This window comes from Pleurodeles waltl, chromosome 6 (genome assembly GCF_031143425.1).
Source record: "Pleurodeles waltl isolate 20211129_DDA chromosome 6, aPleWal1.hap1.20221129, whole genome shotgun sequence".
NCBI classification, from domain to species: domain Eukaryota; kingdom Metazoa; phylum Chordata; class Amphibia; order Caudata; family Salamandridae; genus Pleurodeles; species Pleurodeles waltl.
This window is the reverse complement of record NC_090445.1, coordinates 1,604,815,684-1,604,841,984: the sequence shown is the minus strand read 5'-3', so window position 1 is coordinate 1,604,841,984 and position 26,301 is coordinate 1,604,815,684. Positions and strand designations below refer to the sequence as shown.

The window sequence follows — 26,301 nt, the reverse complement described above, 5'->3', positions numbered from 1 at the left end:
CAAATGTATTAGTACAATATTATCAAAGCATTGCAACTCAAATGTACAGTGAAACATACTTTGGAATGAGTTTTTGGTGGGCAGCAGTACATATAGCAGGAGCCAGAGTGGTGCACAGAGATCTGAAAATAGAGATGCCAAAGGGTACAGTCAGTGGTTATAGACATAGGGTAAGAGGCTGCCTTGTACAATGTCCAACAGATAACTGAAATGTAAAGTTAACCTACAGTGTCTTACCTGTGTGTCACTGAAAGTACTGCTGAATAATATTGATTTTGTTGTCAACATCTTCTTCCTCTGCCTCCTCTTCCTCATTGTCCACAGGCTCCAACCCTGCCACAAGACCATCTCCAGGCACATCCGCCTGCAGAAAAGGTACCTGGCGTCTCAAGACCAGGTGTGCAACATGCAACATGCAACAATGATCTGACACACCTTCTTGGGTGAGTAGTACAGGAAGCCACCTGTCAGATGGAGGCACCAGAACCTGGCCTTCAGGAGGCCGAAGATCCTATCAATAATCCTCCATGTACGCCCATGTGCCTCATTCTAACGTTCCTCTGCCCTTGTCCTGGCATTCCTCACTGGGGTCAGTGGCCATGAGAGGTTGGGGTAACCAGAGTCACCTGCAAATATCGAGGGACAACACACTAGCCTTTAGGGACAACCCCTTACCCAGACACCTACTCATACTGTGTGAGGACCTTGGGCTCACCTATTAGCCTCACCGGTGCCTCTGGAGTTGGCCCATCACATATGGAATGCTGCTATTCCTCAAGATAAAGGCGTCTTGCACAGAGGCAGGATATTTGGCATTCACATGGGAGATGTACTGGTCCGCCAAACACACCATCTGCACATTCATAGAGTGATAGCTTTTTCTATTCCTGAAAACTTGTTCATTTCTCCGGGGGGAGGGAGGGGACAAATGCCACATGTGTACCATCAATGACACCAATGATGTTGGGGATATGACCCAGGGCATAAAAGTCAGCTTTCACTGTTGCCAAATCCTCCACCCGGGGGAACATGATGTAACTGCACATGTGTTTCAGCAGGGCAGACAACACTCTGGTCAGCACTATTGAGAACATTGGCTGAGACATCCCTGATGACATGGCCACTGTTGCTTGGAAGGAACCACTTGCCAGGAAATGGAGCACTGACAGGACCTGCACTAGAGGGGGGATACCTGTGGGTTGGCGGATAGCTGAAATCAGGTCTGGCTCCAATTGGGCACAAAGTTCTTGGACTGTGGCCCTATCAAGTCTGTAGGTCAGGATAATGTGCCTGTCCTCCATTGTCACCAGGTCCACCAGGGTCCTGTACACTGGGGGATGTCTCTATCTCCTATTCATCCTCAGTGGTTGAACTCTAGGGTGAAAAACGGTGAGCAGAGGGTCATATTCACACATATGTTAAAATAAAATGCATTTCTTCCTTTACAGAAACAGTATGTGAATTTGATAGTCAGTTGATGTGCCAATTTCTGCTGTGATGCAGTTATGTGCCATGGCCTGTGCCCCCCCTGAAATGGTGGCTGCCTGACCTGCGAGGAGAGACAAGTGGAAATGAGCTAATTCTGCTGGCGTTGTGCGCCGTTGCAGTCGGCGCAAATTTGCATTGGTTATCATTGGGCCCTATGGGTTACAGGAGCATATGCCGGTGGTGACGGTATGCACCTCCACGGATGTGACCGCCATTTTCTATCTGTTCACTCACCTGCTACCTGACCTTCAACAGGAGAGGACCTACACTGCAAGTGCTGCTGTGACCTGTATCTGGAAGTGACAATGGCTAGAGTGTCTGGGGAAAGCCACACACTCACCCTTAGGGACAAACCCACACCCATATACCAACAGACACTGGGTGGGGACCATGGGCTCACCTATTAGCCACACCCGGTACCTCTGGAGTTGAGACATCACATATGGAACGCTGCTATTCCTCAAGATAAAGGTGTCATGCACAGAGCCAGGATACTTGGCATTCACATGGGAGATGTACCAAACACACCAACTGCATATTCAGAGAGTGAAAGCTTTTTCTATTCCTGAACACTTGTTAATTTCTCCGGGGTGGGAGGGAGGGACACAAATGCAATATGTGTATCATCAATGGCACCAATGATGTTGGGTATATGCCCCAGGGCATAAAAGTCAGCCTTCACTGTGGCCAAATCATCCACATGGTGGAATACGATGTAACTGCACATGTGTTTCAGCAGGGCAGACAACATTCTGGTCAACACATTTGAGAACATTGGCTGAGTCATCCCTGATGCCATGGCCACTGTTGTTTGGAAGGAACCACTTGCCAGGAAATGGAGCATTGACAGGACCTGCACTCGACGGGGGATACCTGTGGGCTGGCAGATAGCTGAAATCAGGTCCTCCATCGTCGCAAGGTCCACCAGGGGTCTGTACACTGGGGGATGCCGCCATCTCTATTCAGCCTCAGCGGCTGAAGCCTATGGAAGAGAACGGTGAGCAGAGGGTCATATTCCCACATCTCTTGCACTAATGATGATTTGTTTACTTTACAGAACCAAAATTGTGCGCCGTCGTGGTAGGCGGTCGAAGACCGCAGCGCAACTTTACATTGGTTATCATTGGGCCCTATGGGTTCCAGGAGCCAATGGCGAAGTACGCCGGCGGTGACGGTATGCACCGCCGTGGACCTGACCGCCATTTTCTATCTATCCACTCACTTGCTACCTGAACAGGAGAGGACCTACACTGCAAGTGCAGCTATGACTTGTGTCTGGGAGTGACAATGGGTCATGTGTCTGGGAAAAGGGTCCCTGTCTTCACTGCGGAGGAGTTGGAGAAACTGGTGGATGGGGTCCTACCCAAGTACACGTTACTCTATGGTCCTCCGAGCAGACAGGTGAGTACACTGTGAGCATGATGCATGGGCCATGAATGTATGGATTGCTGTGTATGTAAGCCACATGTAGGGGGCGAGGCAGAGGCGTCCTGGCCAGAGTACAGCATGTAAAGTGGACAATGTATGTGCGTCAGGGGATGGGAGGGATCTGCTGGGCCATGAGTCTGACGGTCCGGTTGACTAATTCCCTTATCCTAACTTTTCACTGCAGGTCAGCGCCCACCAGAAGAAGGGTATTTGGCATGCCATCGCCAAGGAGGTGCGGACCCTGGGGTCTTTGACAGGCAGAGCACCCGCTGCTGCAAGAGGTGGGAGGACCTGTGCCCCTGGGCAAAGAAGACAGCAGAGGCCCAGCTGGGGCTGGCCTTCCAACGAGGAAGGGGTGCCCATCGCACCATGACTCCCCCTGATGTTTCGCATCCTGGCGGTGGCCTTTCCAGAGTTGAAGGGCGCTTGAAGGCATCACAGCAGCCACAAGGGAGTGAGTACAGATACTGACTCCTGACTTTGCGCGTTTTAAGAGGTACCTGGGTGGGGGATGTGGGGTAGGGCAAAAATGGCAGGGTAGGTCCCTTGTTGGGCAGGCTCTGAAGCACTCCTACCCCAATAGTGTTAGTGGGCATCTACTACTGGGCAGGGTCCTGTGGGTTTCTGGTGTGCAGCTGATGGCGTTAGGCCTTGTACTCCATGGGCTGGTGACTATCTTAGTGACTGGTTGGGCATGGCCTAGTGCATAGGGCTGCTCCCTGTGTGCTGTGCCCGCCAACGGTAGTGGTGTTGCTGGCATTGACCAAGTGTCTCCTCTGTCTCTCCCCCCCTTTTTGTTTTGTCACCCTGTCCTTGTGTGCATTAGCATCAAGTGGGGGAGGAGTAGAGGCACCGGCGACGGAGGGAGCTGCCTCCCACAAGAGCCTGGAGGCCGAATCCACCGAGGGTGAGGGCAACAGTGGGACAGAGGGCGAGGGGAGCACCACAACGGGGAGAGGAGGGGACACCACAGACAGCGACTCCTCCTCCGATGGAAGCTCCCTGGCGGTGGCGGACACCTCTGTGCCCACCCCAACAACAGGTACAGCCGCCACACCCCTTACCAGCACCGCCCTCCCAGCAGCCCCTCAGCATGTTTCCCGTGCCCGCACACCCAGGAGGGTGGGCATCTCCTTTGCTCCAGGCACCTCAGGCCCTGCCCCAGTCAGCCCTGCTGCCCTCAGTGAGGAGGCTATTGACCTCCTGAGATCCCTCACTGTTGGGCAGTCAACCATTCTGAATGCCATCCAGGGTGTCAAGAGGCATTTGCAACAAACAAATGCATACCTGGAGGGCATTCACTCTGGCGTGGCGGCCCAAAAGAGAGCATTTCAGACTCTGGCCTCTGCACTGATGGCAGCACTTGTCCCTGTGTCTAACCTCCCCCCCTCCAACCTCCTCTACCCAGTGCCAATCCCCTCAACCCCAGCCTATCCCAAGCACACCTTCAGACCAGCATTCACCCAATTCAACACACAGAAGTGGTTCAGGCAAACACAAGCACCACACATCATCCCACCGGCACTCACACAAGCACCATACCCATGCAGACACATCAACATCCACTGCCTCCGCTGTGTCCCCCTCCTCCTCCCCATGACTACTCACCCCTCACTGGCAGTCACCACCCCCACATCCATTCCCACGTCCCCTGTGTCCTCTCCCAGTGTGTCTGTGACCCCTCCTCCCAAAGTACACAAATGCAAGCACCCACCCACCCAACAGCCAACCACCTCACAACAGCATCCAGCACATGCACCTTCACCCAAACACAGCAGAAAGACACGTCCTACAACCACTCCCTCTTCCTCCACCCCCAAACCCTCTCCCTCTTCCCACCCAAGTGGTCTAAAAAGCTGTTCCTGGCAAACATTGACCTGTTCCCTACCCCTCCACCCCCCGTCCTTCCCCTCGGGTCAGGGTATCCCGAACCCAGGCCAGCACCTCAGCCACCAAGTCGGCGTCTGCTGTGGTACCTCTAACTCCCAGAGGCTCAAAGGGGACTCCTGTCAGCCCAGCCAGTGTGCCACCAACCCCTGCAAAGGACTAAACCATTCCGCCACCTGCCAACGTGAGGAAGGAGACGACATGCAGCAAGGGCAAGGAGCATGACCCACCCAGCAAGGCCTCCTCCAAAACTCCAGCAGCCAGAGCCAAGCCTTGGGTTTTCTGGCCCTTCCTCACCTTGGTAGATGCTGTTGCGAAACAGCATCTGCCAAGGTGAGGAAGGGGCAGAAAACCCAAGGCAAGGCACTTCAGCCGTCGGAGGCTGCAGGTGAAGGCCTGGTGGCCACTAGCAGAACCACCAGCCCCGCCAGCTGCACCGTGGGCAGCAACGCCAGCAGCCCCGCCGCAAGCACCGCCACCTGCACCGCCGATGGCACCATTACTGTCAGCAGCAGCATCCCCAGTGGGCAGACGTCCGAGGCTGCAGGAGAAGGGCTGGGGCCTACCTTTACCACTTGCAGCACCAGCACCTGCACCACGGCCAGCACCGCCAGCAGCCCCGCCGCAAGCACCACCACCTGCACCGCCGATGCCACCAATACTGTCAGCAGCAGCATCCCCAGTGGGTAGCCGTCTGAGGCTGCAGGAGACGGGCTGGAGCCTCCCACTACACAGGCAGCACCCCACCAGCACCGGCAACACCACCAGTTTGCAGCCTTAGGCGCCGCAGCATGGAGTCTAGCCCTGCCTCCATAGACTACCATGCAACCTGGTCCCTGGAAATCCCGTGCATCAGACACCCAGGTGAGGGAATGTAAGCTGCCACAACCCAAGTGCTGCATCACTCGGCACAAGGCCCCCTCCAGAACCAGTGGAGAAAGGCATCCACTCACCCAATCCTTGGCAGGATGAAGCAGACTGGGCACAAGGCCCCCTCCAGAACCAGTGGAGAAAGGTTTCCACTCACCCAATCCTTGGCAGGATGAAGCAGACTGGGCACAAGGCCCCCTCCAGAACCAGTGGAGATATGCATCCACTTGAGAGGCTGTGGCATTGCACTCCCCAGGACCATGAAGTGGGCAAACCACCCACCAGAGAGACTGTGGCTTTGCACTCCCCAGGACTAAGCAGTGGGCAAACCACCCACTTGAGAGAATGTGGCTTTGCACTCCCCAGGACCAAGCAGTGGGCAAACCACCCACTTGAATGACTGTGGCTTTGCACTCCCCAGGACCAAGCAGTGGGCAAACCACCCCCTAGAGAGACTGTGGCCTTGCACTCCCCAGGACATCACTGTGGGCATGGAGCCCCCTTGAGGATCAGTGGCGTTATTCCATCTTCTGGCTGAGGTGCTCCCCCTTCCCTGTCCCCCTGAGGTGCCTGTGTGTTTTCAACATGATGCCCCAGCAGTGTTCGCAGTGTTCTCTCCATATTGAGGCAGGAGTCAAGTGTGGGCTTGGCCCATGATTTTTGGCCCAGTGGCCCACGGACATTTGGAAGGGACAATGTATGGCCTTATGTACATATTGTATATTTTTGTAAATATTGTTTTAATTATCGTTACGTAGATCTGCCTATTTCTAAGATTACACTGATTTAACTCTATTCCTTTTGTCCTTGAGTTCTTCCAGGGACTGGGTGTAACTGTACTGTTGCTGCATGTGTTTGTGTGTATTGTGTTGTGGGTGGGGGTGTTGCGTGTGTGTATCACTCTCTTTTTCCTCCCACCTCCCCTGTGTACTAGGCGCAGTACTTACCGTGGTAGTAGCGGCCGTCTCTCGTATTCTTGGTAGATGAGGAGGTAGACCATCATGGGCAGGACCTGTAACTCGGGCTCCATGGCGTCCTGGTTCTTCATTGAGTGTCGAGAGATGAGTGGTTCCCCTTCCAAACAATGTGTCCGCCGTGCTTTTGATGGCGTTGGTACCGCCCCGGAAAAGCTGGCAGATTGGCGGGTTGTGATGGGGTGGGTGGTACATTGTCTTCCGTCTGTCTTTTGGTGGTGACCACCTCTGTGTTTGTTGCAACCACGGTGGCGGTCGGAGTGTTAAAGTGTCTGTCCGTGTTGGCAGTTTCCGCCATGGTCGTGATCCCATTTTATTTTCCGCCTGCCTGTTGACGGTATTACCGCCGCTTTAACACCGACCGCCAAGGTTGTAATGAGGGCCAAAGTGTTTTTTGTGGCAAATTGATCAGATTGAAAGGAGGAGAATGTATTCAGTCTGTACTTTGCATGCTCACCTCTGGGTAAGAGAACTTTGTGCATGTGCTCACTGTGCTTAACATTGCTGCTGATGTAATTCATGAGAATTTGGTCCATCTGATCATCCTTTCTGAATGAAACAGAAGCAGGATTGCAATGAAGGTATTTACAACCAAATGATGTGACTATCAGTGGACAGCAGGAAAGCCTTCATTATAGTCCTTTGTTAGTTTCTATGGAAATTAAGATTACATCAGGAAGGAATCTTTGTTACATTGTTTCTCTTTTTTCCGTGGCATAGAAAGAAGGGCTGAGTTATAATAAAGGGCACCGTGGCAAGCAAGAGCAAAAAACAAAAACAAAAGGAATAATCACACCAGGTGCTCAAAAACTAAAATGTTTTTGGCAGTTTTAAAAAGGGAAAACATTCTGAGATACTGCGAGACTTTGTGGCAGCCATCTTGAGGTCATGCCGTCCCAACTGTTAAGGAAGAAAAGTAATCAGGTCTCATTGTTAGGGTTAGACTTGGACTTGAGAAAGGCAAATACATTAAACTTCATTTCAAGTGCTGCATTGCAAATAAATAGCTAAACTGAATGCGTTTACAATCTATAGGTAACGTACAAAATGGAATAGGACAGAAATTATGATAATTCATTGTACATTTGACAAGTAAAATGAAAGAGTAAGTCTCCTCTGAATTCACTGTATTTAATAACAAAAGATCTGTCACCCAATTAGAGCTGCCTGTAGCCAGCCCTAAAATGAGTACAACAGTAAATCAAGGCCTATATAAGACTTCCAAAAAGATAATTAGGCTTCAAAACTTAAAGAAGAAATGTGAAATAATGGACACAGGATCTACTGGTACAATACGCCTTGTCTTTCATCTCCAAAAAGGTAAATTTGTCACTCTCATTATTATTATTGGCAGTAGAAGTAGCAGTCGTATTAATATTGACAAGCATGATATATGGGATAAAGTACCCTCTGCCTTACATGATAATGATATTGTAAATCACTAAGGAGTTCCATGGCAATATAGAGGAACGAACCCGGAGGTTGAGTTTCAATACAAGGTTATGGAACTCCGATGTGACTTAAAATATCCTTATCATGTATGGCGGGGGTATTTTATCCCTCATACCATCAGTTTTCCCACAAACCACTTAAATCCTTGTTGTGTTGGTCTTTCACATGAAACAGGGAGCATGTTTGCAAACGTGAAGAATAGAATCACTAGTGCAAAATGAAACACATCGAAAAAAGTTGTTAGTTTGAAAAAAGATGATTAGAATGAAGCAGTTGAATATGTCAGTTTAAATAAAAAGCTCAGTAGAAACATGCAGAAAAGTCTTACATTTTCCATAATTTCCCAAGGAGTGCAAAAAATAAATATGCTGCCATAAATATCTACTTTCGGCTTGGCACTGTAGAGTTAAAAAACTGGGCATAAGAACAAAAATCAACCTTTCCCTTTGCTGTAAACACCTTATTTAATTGTACTTTGTGACCTTGCCTACCTTTCCCCTTTGCAGCACCCTTTGGCAGCAGGCATTGTGAAGTCAGAACTCGACTGTAATAAACTATTACAGTTGAGTACTGATGCCATTTCTGTGTGTGTCACAAGTCGCTGATTATAAAGAAATTAGAGAAACATTTTATTCAGCAATTGCATAGTCCCATGTCTTATAATATTGATAACACTATTAAAGCTTGCACACACAAATATGTTGGCAGTAGTCCTTACCAGACAATCCTGATTTCTTTGGGTAACATTATTGCTCATTGTTAAGGAAACAAAGCAATATTGTTTACCCTCTTCTTTTGAGATGCAGTGAGTTATGAAACTGCTTTTTTAATTTGTGAAAATCCTCCATTTACCATGCTACCTTGGTGGCAAAACCCTAGCTGTACTATTAGGAAGTAGGAGGGGGTGGATTACAGCTGAAGCTTTTACCATGAGGTTTGTGCACAAGAGCTCAGAAATGTGATAGCTGCGCTGCTGCTCGTGCAGCAATGCGCTATTATGCACTGCAACCGAAGGACTTTTTAGTGGTAAGTAAACTGATGCAATGTTTGCTGTCGCTTTGAGCCAAACAAACAGTAAATAACATACTGGGCTCCTTAAAAGTCAAGGTTGTGGCATTTACAAAGAGTATCTAAGTGATTCCTATAAATTCTTCTATGATAGAATTGTGAAGGAAGGGGGGTGAATTGGTGCATACAATGATTTCACCTGGATTACGTCATTTGGTCAAGTTGGGAAGACTGAATTAATACACTGTTCACTGTTCTCCACTGTAGAACTTGGTCACTAGACTACAACTTCTCCGTTATGACGCTGATGATTATAACTATTATTGTTACCTTCACTATAATTATGATGATTATTATTATTAATAATTCTACTTATTATTATTATTTTTGTTATGATTCTTATTGTTGTGATCATTGTTATTATTATTTGTATTCAACAACTTCTACTTCTCTTTCTTCTTCTTACTATGATAATTTGTATTCAACTTCTCTATCTTCTTCTTCTTAGAATTATTATTATTATTACTCATAGCTGTAGTAGTAGAAAATAGTAATAGTAGTAGTTGTCTATTATTATTATTATTATTGTTGTTGTTATTGTTGTCATTATTAATATTATTATTATTATCATTGGAAGTAGCAATGGTAATAATAGTAGTAGTTGTCTTTTTTATCGTCAGCATTTTCGTTCAGGCACTCACCTGGGCAGGTGTTCTCCGCACTGCACAGCATCACCCAGAAGAAGCAAAAGCCTACTGGGAGGCCGAGGGTCTCCATTACCAGCAGAGTCCAGGGAGGTCCCGTCAGAAATGCTCTCCAGTCTCTCTCTAAAGCTTCATCACCAGTATGTGCTTGCAGAGACTATAACAAGGAATGCCCTCAGCCTCACTCCGCCCCTCTGTACTGCTGATGTACAAAGTAGATCCGCCAGTGAAACTCGATTTCGAAACAGTGCAAACCAGCATTGCCACACCCAAACTTTTTTTCTTTTTAATATATGAACACTTTTTCCATGAGTACTGGAGGGTGGGTGTCTGGATTAAACGAAGGCAGAGCAGGGGAAATTGGCACTGGGGCATGTTTGGCTCATAATAGCGGTGTTTATAAGGACTCCAACCTGACAGTTAAGAGACCTGAGACATCAGGGATCGAAGAAGGTCCCTTCTGTATAACTTGTGCGCTTTTTATTGCCAGGGCCCAGGCTCTTTATAGTTAGGGTTAAACAGTGCGCGTCTTGACGTCCACACTGTCGGTACTCTGGTGCTAGGTGAGCTAGACATGCTGCCTCAGTGGGTTGTTTTTGGACACAAAGCAACGCTGTTTACTCACCTACATATTTGTAATTAGTTTGGGTTAATTCTACAATGGTGTTTTGTTCAAAGCCCTCTTTGTTAACAGTACGGTTTATTTACATGGTTCAAATTGACGCTCTTTAAACTCTTAAAATATGGATATTTACTCACAGTGGGTAGGAAAGTCAAGATGGCGCTTGTTTTTCATTAAGCCCCTTCTCTTTATAGTCGGGTCAATCAGCGTGCATCTTGACGTTCACACCGTTGGTATTCTGAGACTAGGGGCTACATGTACATAGCATATTGCACATCGCAAACAGCAGATCGGGCCGTTTGCGATGTGCAAAATGCACTTTGGTATGTTCAAACCCATTTTTGAGATTCGCTAAGCTATTTACCGAATAGCAAAAAGGGATTGCGAGTTGAAATAAGGAAGAGGTGTTCCCTTCCTAATTGTGAGTCGCAGTCCCATGTATGATTGTTTTGTGACTGAAATAATCGCAGTTAGTTAGCACCAATGTCATACTGGTGCTAACCCATTCGCAAACTGGTAAGGGTCCCAGGGGACCCCTTCCCCTTTGTGAGTGGCAGTAAAAACATTTTTTCAGAGCAGGTAGTGGTCCTACAGACCACTGCCTGCTCTGAAAAAATGAAACAAAAACTTTACATTTTTTGTTTTTGAAATGCATCTAATTTTTCTTTAAGGAAAACGGGCTGCATTTAAAAAAAAAAAACTGCTTTATTTAAAAGCAGTCACAGACATGGTGGTCTGCTGTCTCCAGCAGGCCACCATCCCCGTGAGGGCGGCCATTCCCAAGGGGCTTGCAAATTGTGATCTACCTCATGAACATTCATGAGGTAGGACATTTGTGACCCCCTTGTGAATCGCAAACAGTGTGATTGACACTGATCAACATAAGGTTTTGCGAGTCGCGAATTGCGAGTCGCAAATCAATTCTTTCGTACACGTAGCCCTAGGTGAGTTACACATGCTGCTGCAGTACATTGTTTTTGGACACAATGCAACACTGTTTACTTCACAGATTGATTTGGTGTTTGATGGCACGTTTCTTTCTTGCATTACTTTTCAGAACAATGGGAGAACTTATCATGGTTTCTCCTTTATGAGTATTGTCACATAATACTATTACAATATGTATATGCATGAATTTGCATGCATGAATAAACTCAAATTTCAAGGAAAGAAATACTGAAAATGCGTTTGTATTGCTAATACACAGATATATGGACAGGAAAATATCAGCTAACATTTCACAGTGTAAATTTGAGTGCAATTCATACCAGCTCATTGCTTACAAGTGGGCTTAGGTCCTGGATCCTATATCCTATTTTACTAATTTCATACATTCAAATCTGTGTGAAGTGAAATTGGAATAATCTGTAATTCTCACAAGTGCCAGCTAAAATTTCATCCCTATCCTATTCCAATCCAAGCATTGCACCACTTTGTAAATATGTCATGGCAGAATCCCTGTGACCACAAGTGGGTCGGTGTTCCTAAATCTGAATTTCCCAGTTGGAGGAACATCAATCCCAGGTTTAAGTGGCCAGAAAAACAGACAACCGATAAAATCCCCTCAACTCCATCTCTGCTCTTGTCCCTGTCAAGTGCTTTTCAGCAACATGGGGAGAGCTGCTTGCTCTCCCCTGCCATGCACCCTTTTATCCACCCCTCCTGCACTTCCAATCCCCCTACCCAACTACTGCTCCTCACCTCCCCCTCCTACCTCCCACCTCCCATAAACATTGTTTTCAGAGCAGCAAGTAAATGTGAGCATTAAACCCATCGGAACAGATAGAGTCCACGCAGTTGTTCCCTTTTTCCAGGGGATTTAACTCATAATTGCACTGTACTGGTTGATATTACTGCATCGTGCAGGGTATAAGTAATGACAAGTGCAGAGCTTGCACCCTGCCCATATAACGCTCCTCATAATGTGGGCCAAGTGCCAGAGGCAGAGTTCCACCCAGGAGCGGCTCGCGTGCTAATTAGGGGTTGGGTGGTGCACGAGTCGGGCAAAGTGGCGGGGTGAATTATTAAAAAACAAAAACGTAGCCCTGTCATCACTGCCACCGCTGTCACCATCGCACTGCTCCTCTCCTGCCTAGACAGGCTGCAGGCAGAGGTTCTCAGCCTGCCCTGCGACCAATTCTGATGCTGCTCAGAGCAGCGTAAGCATTGGCTGGGAACGCCCATCTAGGGCGCTCCCAGGCAGCCTGGTTCCACCTACCAAAATCAGGGAAGATAACAACCAGAATATGTATTAACAATGGGAGATGACACGTATAAACCAGCACTGTGAGTCAGCACCTGCATGTTATTCCCAACCTCATCTTGGCACAATTATGGCAGGGAGATACCGCACAGTAACTCTAGTTCTGGGGGGCCACTTGAGACTGAGTTATGTAAGTTATGTCTATTTATAGAGAGAGAATCCAGCATGGTGGGAGTGAAATTGTTGGGGATTAAGGGGGAGGGGTGTTAAGAGTAAAAGGTGGGTGTAAGGGAAGCGAAGCATGTATGTGAAGTGGACAGTAAGTAATTGAGTTTTTGTTTAGGGTTTCATTCCTTACTGCCCTCTAAATTAAGCCCCTCGTGCAGGAGTCTCCAGTCTTTTTTTTTATAGGAGCTTCTTACCTTCAATGAAAATCATCCTGAGGTACTCAAATTAGTATTGTAAGTAGTGTTGTGATAGTGACCAGAGACAAGATTACTTTAATGGCCACCCTCTACAAGATTAGCAACAGTGATCACCCCCGTGCATCAGGCAGGGTTTCCAGCAGTAACATAAAAAAGAGATTTGTCACTCTAAAATGTCTTTATATGGAACATACACAAAGGTCATAGCTGCAACGCCCCTGGCACCAAGGTAATAATAGTAGTAATAAGTTTCCCCAACACCAAATGATTTGGCTCTAAAATATCACCTTTAAACATATTTTTGAAATACAGACATTCTTTCTCCAGTCATCAGCTTAGAAGGTCTAAAAATACACACATTCTTCTCAAATACACAGGTTTTTAATTTTTGTATAATTACATTAATTCAGCCAATCTAACGCTTCTAATTTAGTAGATTGGGCTGCACACCGGAGAGCTTCTTAAAGGTAGCTGGAGGTCTACTGGTAACTCTCGTTAGAAAAGCATACCTTGGTCTCTACAAAAGTCATAGATTTGACAATACTGTATTAGACTGTATCTGAATAGCTATCCCTGTACTGCACCTTGGGGTAATCCTTCTCTGCTTGCTATTGCCAGAAAAAACTGGGACCAATCCAGGCTTTTCCCCTTCACCAAATTTCTCTATTTTCTCCTTTGTCTTTGTTGCTACGCATGAGTACCTTCGAATACATATCTTTTGGATAAGCGCTGCACAAAACCTACTGTATTCAAATTATTGAACTATAATGATGTTCATGAAAAAATACCTATGATTGATTCATATAATCTATACTATGGTGAGACGGTTCTGTGCGTTGAGGAAGTACAATTTTTGGAATTCGTAAGTGTCTCTCTTATTTTTAAGTAAAAATGGCCGTGTTCACAATGTTAACTCGTTCAGGACCCCTTATTTGCTTCTTTTTTTTAGTTGAGTTAGGGAGTAATTAAATGCTTGCCCATTTATTTGACATCTTTGTAAATGTTAGTGTTCTCCGGAGGTCGCATGTGAAGGTCAGGACGGCCCAATCGTTGACTGAGTAACACTGCTGTAGGTGGTTTAAGTGTGTATGAGCTCTTTAAAGTGACATGTGTTGAGAGTTACCTGGTGCATGGAATATGCTTGGAAAATGTGGGCAACGTTCAGTGTTTGATTCCTTGAGTGTGGCAAACAGATGTACTGTGTAGTATCCCAGGAACACGCAAGACCTGCAGTGCAGTTTCTGTGTGTACATCAGAGATTGGTGTGCCACAGACACTGCAGAGAGACCACCACTGGACTAAAATGGCATGGTACCACCCTTTACAGTTACAGTTTTGTAATCGCAGAGGCCGCTGAAGGTCATTTGAAGTAAACCTGCACATGTGTGTGAATTTCCTAGTACTGAAAGTGCATGTGGTGCTGAAGAGATGGACTGAGGTGCATTGATAAAAGCTGTACTCCTGTAGATCTGGAGAGAGATGCTGTTGCCGAGCTGCATGAGTCCTAGTACTGACAGTTGGGGAGTGCTGCAGAGCGCGATGCACTGACAACACTCTGGGGGTTATTCTAACTTTGGAGGAGGTGTTAATCCGTCCCAAAAGTGACGGAAAAGTGACGGATTTACCACCAGCCGTATTACGAGTCCATTATATCCTATGGAACTCGTAATACGGCTGGTGGTATATCCGTCACTTTACCGTCACTTTTGAGACGGATTAACACTCCTCCAAAGTTAGAATAACCCCCTCTGTGTTAGTATCATTACTGAGATGTACTGAGTGGCAGGGCTGAGGAGCACTGACAGAGTGGCACTGTGTGTCTTAGTATTGTGGTAGAAGGAGTGTTGAAGTTTAGGTTTAAGGTAGAGAGACAAAGGTGTCTGTGTCTTGGTCCTATTACTGGAACAGCAGGGACTGCTGAAGGTGCAGTTTTCAATGCAGTGGAGGGGCGAGCTTCAGATTTCTCAACAATGACACTGACATATTGGGGGTCATTATGACTGTGGCGTTCACTAGACTGCCACATTTTGTGGAGCAGCCACAGTCCAACTGCCGACACTGCCAGGCTACCGCCAGGCTGCAGCCTGGCGGTCCCAGTGGTCATGATCCGCTAGGGCAGCGCTGCAAGCAGCGCCTCCCTGGGGATTACGAGTCCCCATCTGCCAGCCTGTCCATAGTGGTAAACACTGCCATGGAAGGGCTGGCGAAATGGGGGATTTGGAGTGCCCGAGCAGTGGAATGCGCTACGGGTGCTGCTGCACCCGCTGCACCGCCACATTGCAGCCAGCTCCATTAGGAACTCGTAATAGGGCCAGCGAGGTTCAAGCAGCTCACGTGGTCTGTGGCCAATGTCATAATGAGGCCCAAAATGTTAAAATACATTACACAACAAGCAGGGACCATGAAATGGGCTTAGTGGGCAGTGGAAAGGGAGATGAATGCGGATTGTAAGGAGTACCAATTGATAGGAACACAACATTTTGTAAAACAAGCAACATTTTTTGAGGACTTCTAAAACAAAAAAGAGAGTGTGTGTGTGTTTTTGTCAGTGTGTGTATTCAAAGATCACAGGTGAAATCTGATAGACACCTCACCATACCTGACTGAAAGCATCTGTACCCAACTATTCATCAGAAATTAGAATTACTTGGGGGTGTAACACTCCAAACATCCCACTGAATCTACACCCCTTGAAGCATATTGAAGTACTACTAAACAAGCTTCAAAATACAGTTTGTGAATAGAACCCATAGAGTCTACGCGGAAGCCGAAAAAGAAAGTTGAACATAAAGCACACCAACCACCAAGACAAAACGTTATTCTGAAAGGAAACATTTTATAAAAGGTACTGTAAGAAACTGGGTTATTAGTTGAGAAACCATAAACACAATCCTTCTCAGGTTGAGTGACAAAAGTCACTACATAAACTTGTGCTTAACCCTCTGGTAGCTTATCACAAAAGCAGTTATGATTCACTTAGACGCAGTGTGTAAAGTACTTATTCAGCATTCAAATCCAACCATTGTAAATGAGTTTAGAATTTCTAGAGGTTCTAGAGGTTCCTACCCGACCCTAAGACTATACTGAGAGCATAGCGGATGTACCTTTCTGCCTTAGCCCAATACCTGTAAACTGCGTCAAGAGTCAGCTTGTAGAGTGGTAAGCAATCCCTTCTGGAAGCTGAAAGATTAGCACCAGCAAAGCTGCATGTCGAACTCAGAGTTCCTCCCAGGATGGTCGCAGCTGGAATGCCCCTCTGTCTCTTCCAGGTCACTGCATTGTTTATATAATAAAAAGCACATTGTGTTGGAAGCACCGTTCTGATGCGTTGCTGTGTTTAGATGTTAGAGGCTGTCTCCTGAATGAGCAACGATAACACTAGGATAATGTGTACTGTGTTCCTAGCCTTGAACAGGATGTACTGATTATATGTCAAGAAAAAGCTAACTAAAACAAGCAACTCGTACATTAGATTCCTAGAATAAAATCATGCAAGTGTGTATAATGTCACTGCTAAAAGACCATGCTCAAAGCAATGCAGCTAAAACATGTAAAATGTAAAATATAAAATGAAGATTCAAACGAGAACCGTTGTAGGTCCAAGAGGGCCTCACTGCAAAGCATGACATCAGAAATATCCCAACTCAATTTAGAAAAATAAAGTAAAATTGAATAAATAACATGACACCAAAATTACAAAAATCCTATCAGTAAATCCAGAGTTATACATTTTTAAAGCTTTAGGTAGAAGTAGCACCAAAAAGCACAATGGGCCACTCACAGGATTTTAGTTGAGCTGGCCTGGGTCAAAGTCCGAAGTTTAGGCCAACCATAATGGAGAATGGGTCAGATACAGGGACCAGATTTGTCCAGGTGAAGAGTTTACCTTCTAAAAGTCAAAGTCCACCACAGAGCCTCAGCAGGTGCTTCACATAGGCAGGGGCAGCAAGGAGGTTGTTGTTGGTGCAAGGGGCAGTCGGCTCTTTTCTTGTTGATTGGAGGCGCAGACAGTATCTATTTGGTGCAAAGTGCAAGTCATCATCTGAAATTCGTGTTGGCGGAAGATGTGGTAACCACTGCTGACATGAAGAGACCACTTGCACTGCGAAGAGCTCCAAACCTCTGGATTTTCACCTGGATCACACATTTTGTCAATTTGAGGTGGGAGGAGTACACCCTGATGCCAGTAAAGTGTCTATGGGGGGCAACTTTTGGGAATCAAGTTTCACTCCCAGCAGAGGTCGGCAGCGGGGCTCAGGCAGGTCAAGGTAGTCCTGGTCAGACCTTTGCAGGGAACGGTTCTGGAAGCTCGTTGTGTCCCTGTGGCTCAAACAGGTGGTCAGCCAACTGACCCTTGGAGTCAATTCTGGGGATCCTGGGTTCAAACAAGTAGGTCAATTCTTACTTATTCAGATGGCATCATAGTACTTCTTCTGAATCTTCTTTATCAAAGAGTGTTCTGATGAGAGGTTCTGAATGAACCAAATTCATACCTAGTGTCAGCCTTTGCGTGGGGCCCAATTCCTGGCCTACTCTCAAATTGGTTCTGGTCATAAAGGGTGATAAAGGCAAGGGAAGGCCTGGTGTCCAGTTCCTTTGTGTGCATTCCAGGCAAGTCCTTTGAAGTATAATCAGGGCAGGGCAGAATTCTTCCCAAGTCATCTGGTCAGGAAGACACCCACTCCATCTCCACCCATGCCACTTTTGTCTCCAGTTCTGGAAGGAATACACAACACACCACAGGAAAGACATTCACAGTCACGTGACTCTGGACACTGGCAGAAAGACACATTTGGTATAGGCAAAAAATACCAGCATGCAAAAAGTGGCACTTTGAGAATAGTAACTTAAAATCTGACTTAATCAGTTATGAGGATTTTAAATTACAGTTCAAATGAGTGTAATAACTATGTATTTGTTTCCAATCTAAAGTTATCACTTCTAAGGTGAAATAAAGTACCCACTGTTAGTTTATGAAAGTGATAGCCTTGCTACAGTGAAAAAATGACTTTAGGAGGTTTTCACTATCAGGACATGTAAAATGTAAACACAATTGTCCTACTTTTTTAATACCATGCACCCGTTCATATGAGCCTTTAGAGCCTAACTTAGTGATGACTTATAAGTATCAAAAGGGAAGGTTTAGGCAAGGCAAAAGGTTTATTTTCTGAGGTCAAAATGGCAGTTTAAAACTTCACAACAGGCTGTAGTGGCAGGCCTGGGACATGTTTTGCAGTGCTACGTTAGTAGGTGGCACTCTAAGTGCTGTAGCCAACTACTAGCATTTAATTTACAAGCCCTGGGTATATGTAGTACCAATAATAAGAGACTTATTAGTAAATTAAATGTACCAATCAGGTGTAGGTCAATTTTACCATGTTTATGAGGGCAAGCACATGCGCTTAACAACTGGTTAGCACCAGTAAAGCTCACAAAGTCCTGAGCCAACAAAAAGAGGTTTGGCAAAGAAAGGCAAAAATCTGGGGTGACCGTGCAGAAGGGGCCTGGTTCAACAGTTACTATTAGACAAGACTACAAAATGCAAACTGACATATGCAGCTATTGATCCTAACCCTGAAGTGTACTCTGAACATAAAGGTTTAGAAGCAATTACCCTCAACAAAAGGGAGTATTAGTCTTCCAGTAAATACACTAAAAATGAGGTGAGTGGTTAGTTATCCTGCACAGTGAAGGAAGATGAAATTATATTTCATATTCTTGCGCCTTATACTTAAGAACCATTCGCTCTCAAATTAATTTATGTAGTCTCTGCGGGTGCTTTTGGGGCTCACCCAATTATCAGGGCCAGGATTAAAGGACACAACAGAGTTCTCAGTATACCAAATGGAGGAAAATAATTGAGGTAATCACTTATTCACAAAGAGAAGTTAATGCGAAATTGAAACAAATCACACTCTGGTAAGAGTAGGCACTTCAAGATAAATGTGTATACAGCCAAACAGAGAGAAGGAACTATTTAATTAATTTCAGATCTGCAAATAAATTTGTACTGTAGTCAAGCATTGGCCTAATCTCTCCACATTACTAATATGCATAGTTCCCCTTGTTATTATAAATATGGACAAGGCTTTAAAAAAATCTGAAATCTGCTCTGCACAATTGGATTCATGTGCTGCAACAGTCCTTCTGTTGACAATTTCATATCTTGCACCATCTCTCTTTGCTCTGTCTTCCCCAGTGAATGCACCAAAGATTTGTTCTACAGGATTTGGAAATGGTTTGTTGATGGCAGATCTGTCTGTACTTCTTGTTGCTAAGATCTCTTTTCCAATGTATTCCATGTTGCTCTGGGTTTCTGAACTTCAATTGTTATCTATTCATAATATTTTCCCTGTACATTCTCATCAGTTCAGCATGAAGATTAACAATTGTGCATGCTCAGAGCTTATTTTAAGAGTTGCGTCAATTTGGATTATCTAGTTGAAATTTTCTCTCTCTGAAATTTAAGCATAGACGTCTTCTGCTTTTTGGAAGATTATTTGCAAGGAAGGGCTGCCTGTTGGGGCATGGTATTTTACTTAATGATTCTCTATTGCAGCTTTGATCTTCGTCCCGAAATTTTAGATGATAACATTACATAATTGCCTTTTTTTCTTATAAGGTATCCTTTCTCTTAAATCTCATTACTTTCTGAAAGTGAGGATACACCAGTCAAACTGCCACTCACCAGCATGATGGACTGTGGGAACACCCTCACCAAGCAGACTAAAAACCATCCAGAACTCGGCAGCCAGGCTCATTCTCAACCTCTTACACATGACTCACATCTCAGCACACCTCAGGTAGCTCTACTGGCTCCTAATTCATAAACAATCTAATTTCAAACTCCTCACACACCTTCCAGAAACGACACCACTTAGGCCCCACATAATTTAACATTAATATCTCTTTCCACCAACCACTCTGATACCTCCACTTCACAGGATTCCTACTTGCAAAGATCCCAGGTACACATAGAACCAGATCAGGAGGACGGGCATTCTCTTACTTACCTCCTAAAGTGAGGAATGGCCCTCCACAAGACATTAGAGCCTCCTCCTATGTTCTTGAATTCTGCAAGAAGCTGAAGACCTGGGTTTTCAATTAACCAACCCACTTTAGACATGACTAGTCACAGACACCTGCTCAGTGCTAGGATACGATTACAGGTGATAGTGCGCTTTACAGATACACATACCCAACTTAGCAGAAGGAAAGATGACAGCAGACATTCCTATAGCGCCTCATATACCAATCCATATTATTGTCTACCGAAGACAAGCAGGAAGACTTAACTATAGCCAGAGGACACCATTTCACCTTTCAAATGCATTAAGAGGGAGCTCCATTTCATACCATTCTAGCATACTTGTTGGATTATCGCATTAAAGAGTCCATCCTGACCAATGCTATGGCCAACAGATCTTTTAAATAGGCCACATGTTCAAGTATGAATCTGTCCAGTGAAACAGAGATGAAGGGGATGAGCCAAGAGGTTGAAGAATCTCAAAATTCCCTCACAAATAGTCCAGCAGCTTAAAATACTCTGGCAAGGGGAATTTCAGATAAAAGGTGAAGTCAAAAATGCTTAGGTCTTGTGGAAAAAAAGCTAATGAAGAGTTTAAGATTGGGGGAACTACTTCCTAGATTGTGTTTAAGATGCAAATGAGACATGTCATACTAGGTTAAAACCAAAGGCTAATGAACTGCAATAAGCATTTAGTAAAGCATAGAAAGATGGGCAAATGGCACTTAAGGTAACTGCAGAGAGCCTTCCCTTACCTACTGAGCTAAAACATATTTTTCATGAATGTGCTACAGTACATTCCAATATACAAGAGGTAAGTATCCACTTCTACCTTATTACAGATCTGGGGTAGGTAAGGGGGATGAATGATAGCAGGTGGAGACCAACAGGCGAAGAGGAGGGGAGATAAGGTGGAGACAAAGGAGGGGGATAGGATACATTGTAAAAGAGAAATGGTCTTTAGAAAATGAAGGATAAAAAATTGCGCACAAGACTAAAGAGCGTGTAATAACATTAATATTGATTAAGTACATGGTTTAAATGCCCCCCAAAAAACAAAACATGTTTTTGCTACAAACAGATTACAGGACAGCAAAGGTAATAATGTTGTAGGAGACCTATTTGACAGTGCGAAATGAAAAACTAATAACCAGAGCACTCTCTGTAGCTGATGACAGGCAGCGGTGAGAGGAGTAGCAATAATGACATCACAAATAGTGCATCGAAAATTATTCAACATACATGGGACAACAGATTGATAGTAATTGAAATGACCAGGGGAACCCATCATCTGATTCTAGGCACATAGGCGGTCATTCTGACCGCGGCGGGCAGCGGTCGCCGCCCGCCATGCGGTCACCGCCATATGGCAGCTCCGCGGTCAGAAGACCTCGGATGTCATTATGGCTTTCCCGCTGGGCCGGCGGGCGACCGCCAAAAGAGTGCCCGCCGGCCCAGCGGGAAAGGCCCTGCAACAATGAAGCCGGCTCCGAATGGAGCCGGCGGAGTTGCAGGGGTGCGACAGGTGCAGTTGCACCCGTCGCAATTTTCACTGTCTGCTAAGCAGACAGTGAAAATCTTTATGGGGCCCTGTTAGGGGGCCCCTGCACTGCCCATGCCAGTGGCATGGGCAGTGCAGGGGCCCCCTGGGGCCCCACGACACCCGTTCCCGCCATCCTGTTCCTGGCTGTAAAAACCGCCAGAAACAGGATGGCGGGAAGGGAGTCGGAATCTCCATGGCGGCGCTGCTTGCAGCGCCGCCATGGAGATTCAGCCCATGCAGGGGAAATCCGGCGGGAAACCGCCGGATCCCCTTTTCTGACCGTGGCTTTACCGCCGCAGTCAGAATGGGCTGGGAAGCACCGCCAGCCTGTTGGCGGTGCTTCCGTGGTCCCCGGGTCGGAATGACCCCCATAATATGGGCCATTTACAAATGATCAAAGTACTTTGCAAGAATTAATGTTGGAGTCCGCATCTTTTCCTATACCAATTATAACTGGGGGGATTTTAACACAGGGAGGGCGAAAGAGATAGAAACTCAAAAAAAGTGCTAGCAACCAGAAAGGTAATACAAAATCATAAAACAAAGAAAAGCCTTGAAGAATTAGTTAGAAACATTGGCTGCTGGGTGGCTAATGGGACCTTTACTAGCATCAGATGGGAGTTACGTATGCAGCACACAATAGAAATATCAAGCAGTATTAGATTACTTCATCTCTTCTTCTCTACTCTGTACCACATAACAGACACTTCCATGCATATTATCAGATCACGCCCAGGTAAAGGTTCTACTAGGGTTCTGATCTTTCCATATTAGAGAATTAATAAACACAGTAAAAAATCCCAGGTTGAATAAAAAGTGTTCTGTGAGATTAACAAAGTTACTGCAGAAGCACTCTCAAATATTGGAAAATGTTAAAGCTTACCTTATATATGGGAAGGCTTTAACCCCTTCGCTGCCAGGCCTTTTCCCCCTCCTGTGCCAGGCCTTTTTTTGCCTATTTGGGGCAGTTCGCGCTTAGGCCCTCATAACTTTTTGTCCACATAAGCTAACCAAGACAAATTTGCGTCCTTTTTTTCCAACATCCTAGGGATTCTAGAGGTACCCAGACTTTATGGGTTCCCCTTAAGGAGGCCAAGAAATTAGCCAAAATACAGTGAAAATTTAGTTTTTTTCAAAACAAATGGAAAAAGTGGCTGCAGAAGAAGGCTTGTGGTTTTTCCCCTGAAAATGGCATCAACAAAGGGTTTGCGGTGCTAAACTCAGCGGCTTCCCAGCTTTCAGGAACAGGCAGACTTGAATCAGAAAACCCAATTTTTCAACACAATATTGGCATTTTACTGGGACATACCCCATTTTTCAATTTTTTGTGCTTTCAGCCTCCTTCCAGTCAGTGACAGAAATGGGCATGAAACCAATGCTGGATCCCAGAAACCTAAACATTTCTGAAACGTAGACAAAATTCTGAATTCAGCAAGGGGTCATTTGTGTACATCCTACAAGGGTTTCCTACAGAAAATAACAACTGAAAAAGAAAAATATTGAAATTGAGGTGAAAAAAACATCAATTTTTTTCTACATATTACTCTGTAACTTTTCCCTGCAATGTCAGATTATCGAAAGCAATATACTGTTACGTCTTCTGGACTCCTCTGGTTGCGGGGATATATAGAGCTTGTAGGTTCATCAAGAACCCGAGGAACCCAGAGCCAATAAATGAGCTGCACCCTGCAGTGCGTTTTCATTCTATACCGGGTATACAGCAATTCATTTGCTGAAATATAAAGAGTAAAAAATTGCTATCAAGAAAACCTTTGTATTTCCAAAAAGGGCATAAGATAAGGTGTTGAGAAGCAGTGGTTATTTGCACATCTCTGAATTCCGGGGGGACCATACTAGCATGTGAATTACAGGGCATTTCTCAAATAGATGTCTTTTTTACACACTCTCCTATATTTGGAAGGAAAAAATATAGAGAAAGACAAGGGGCAATAACACTTGTTTTGCTAATCTATGTTCCCCCAAGTCTCCCGATAAAAATGATACCTCACCTGTGTGGGTAGGCCTAGCGCCCGCGACAGGAAATGCCCCAAAGCGCAACGTGGACAGATCCCATTTTTTGAAAGAAAACAGTGCCTACCTGTGGATTTTGGCCTGTAGCTCAGCCGGCACCTATGGAAACCTACCAACCCTGTGCATTTTTGAAAACTAGAGACCTAGGGGAATCCAAGATGGGGTGACTTGTGGGGCTCGGACCAGGTTCTGTTACCCAGAATCCTTTGCAAACCTCAAAATTTGGCTAAAAAAACACATGTTCCTCACATTTCTGTGGCAGAAAGTTCTGGAATCTGAGAGGAGCCACAAATTTCCTTCCACCCAGCGTTCCCCCACGTCTCCCGATAAAAATGATACCTCACTTGTGTGGGTAGGCCTAGCGCCCGCGACAGGAAACACCCCAAAGCGCAACGTGGACACATCCAAAGTTTTGAAAGAAAACAGAGGTGTTTTTTGCAAAGTGCCTACCTGTAGATTTTGGCCTGTAGCTCAGCCGGCACCTAGGGAAACCTACCAAACCTGTGCATTTCTGAAAACTAGAGACCTAGGGGAATCCAGGAAGGGGTGACTTGTGTGGCTCGGACCAAGTTCTGTTACCCAGAATCCTTTGCAAACCTCAAAATTTGGCTAAAAAAACACATGTTCCTCACATTTCTGTGGCAGAAAGTTTTGGAATCTGAGAGGAGCCACAAATTTCCTTCCACCCAGCGTTCCCCCACGTCTCCCGATAAAAATGATACCTCACTTGTGTGGGTAGGCCTAGCGCCCGCGTCAGGAAACGCCCCAAAGCGCAACGTGGACGCATCCAATTTTTTGAAAGAAAACAGAGGTGTTTTTTGCAAAGTGCCTACCTGTAGATTTTGGCCTCTAGCTCAGCCGGCACCTAGGGAAACCTACCAAACCTGTGCATTTCTGAAAACTAGAGACCTAGGGGAATCCAAGATGGGGTGACTTGTGTGGCACAGACCAGGTTCTGTTACCCAGAATCCTTTGCAAACCTCAAAATTTGGCTAAAAAAACACATGTTCCTCAAATTTCTGTGGCAGAAAGTTCTGGAATCTGAGAGGAGCCACAAATTTTCTTCCACCCAGCGTTCCCCCACGTCTACCGATAAAAATGATACCTCACTTGTGTGGTTAGGCCTAGCGCCCGCGACAGGAAACGCCCCAAAGCGCAACGTGGACACATCCACATTTTTGAAAGAAAACAGAGGTGTTTTTTTGCAAAGTGCCTACCTGTAGATTTTGGCCTGGAGCTCAGCCGCCACCTAGGGAAACCTACCAAACCTGTGCATTTCTAAAAACTAGAGACCTAGGGGAATCCAAGATGGGGTGACTTGTGTGGCTCGGACCAGGTTCTGTTACCCAGAATCCTTTGCAAACCTCAACATTTGGCTAAAAAAACACATGTTCCTCATTTCTGTCGCAGAAAGTTCTGGAATCTGAGAGGAGCCACAAATTTCCTTCCACCCAGCGTTCCCCCAAGTCTCCCGATAAAAATGATACCTCACCTGTGTGGGTAGGCCTAGCGCCCGCGACAGGAAATGCCCCAAGGCGCAACGTGGACAGATCCCATTTTTTGAAAGAAAACAGTGCCTACCTGTGGATTTTGGCCTGTAGCTCAGCCGGCACCTATGGAAACCTACCAACCCTGTGCATTTTTGAAAACTAGAGACCTAGGGGAATCCAAGATGGGTGACTTGTGGGGCTCGGACCAGGTTCTGTTACCCAGAATCCTTTGCAAACCTCAAAATTTGGCTAAAAAAACACCCTTTCCTCTCATTTCGGTGACAGAAAGTTCTGGAATCTGAGAGGAGCCACAAATTTCCTTCCACCCAGCGTTCCCCCAAGTCTGCCGATAAAAATGATACCTCACTTGTGTGGGTGGGCCAGGTGCCTGCAACAGAATAAGGCCCAAAACTTGAAGAGATAGAAGGGATAGCACAGCAAGTTTATAAGGGCATATTCTTTTATACATCTTTAGACGGACTCTGCCTCTGCTTTGGGGACCCACATAAGTGAGGTGTCATTTTACTTGGGAGACTGAGGGGAAAACTGGGGAGTAGAAATGTTGTGCTGGAGCGGTGATCCTACTAAGAAAAGTCAGGAAAATATGCTTTTTTATGCAAATTTTGAGGTTTACAGAGGAGTCTGGGTAAGAAAATGTTGGGGGAGCCACGCAAGCCACACCTCCCTGGACTCCTTGCGGTGTCTAGTTTTAAAAAATGTCTGGGTTTTGTAGGTTTCCCTAGATGAAGGCCGCACCCAGGACCAAAAACATAGGTGGGCCCTCCCCCCCAAAAACAGGTATTTTTGTAATATATCATTTTGATGAGTGCACATACGTCCGTGATGTGCCAAACACTAAAATTGTGAAAAGAAACACACTTAGGTTATGTGAAAAAGACCCCTCACCCACCAACCAAGTTGGTGGCATGCTTCATCATCGGGGTCCCACCCGAGGCACCTAGCGTGTCACAGGTGTGCTGCGACGCCTGATTACAGCGGAGCAGTTTTTGTCATTTTTACCACACATACTGGTTGGATTTGGCACGAGGGTGAGTGATGGTTCAGTGGATCAAATGTTATTAACAAGAGATTTCACAAAAATGAAATGCACTGCTAATAACTGAAAGGCAAAAAACTGAACCAATGACT

At 45.7% G+C, this 26,301-nt stretch overlaps 1 protein-coding gene across 1 annotated transcript in view; it reads right to left on the bottom strand.

The window, feature by feature from the left end:
* LOC138301221 (ficolin-1-B-like) overlaps positions 1–9,964 on the bottom strand; it is a 115,720-nt gene extending 105,756 nt beyond the window's left edge. The window contains exon 1 of the mRNA XM_069241466.1: positions 9,809–9,964. Coding sequence (XP_069097567.1) covers positions 9,809–9,884 — 76 coding nt within the window. The 5' untranslated portion in view covers positions 9,885–9,964. The remainder of the gene's footprint in view (positions 1–9,808) is intronic.
* Positions 9,965–26,301: the final 16,337 nt, after the last annotated feature.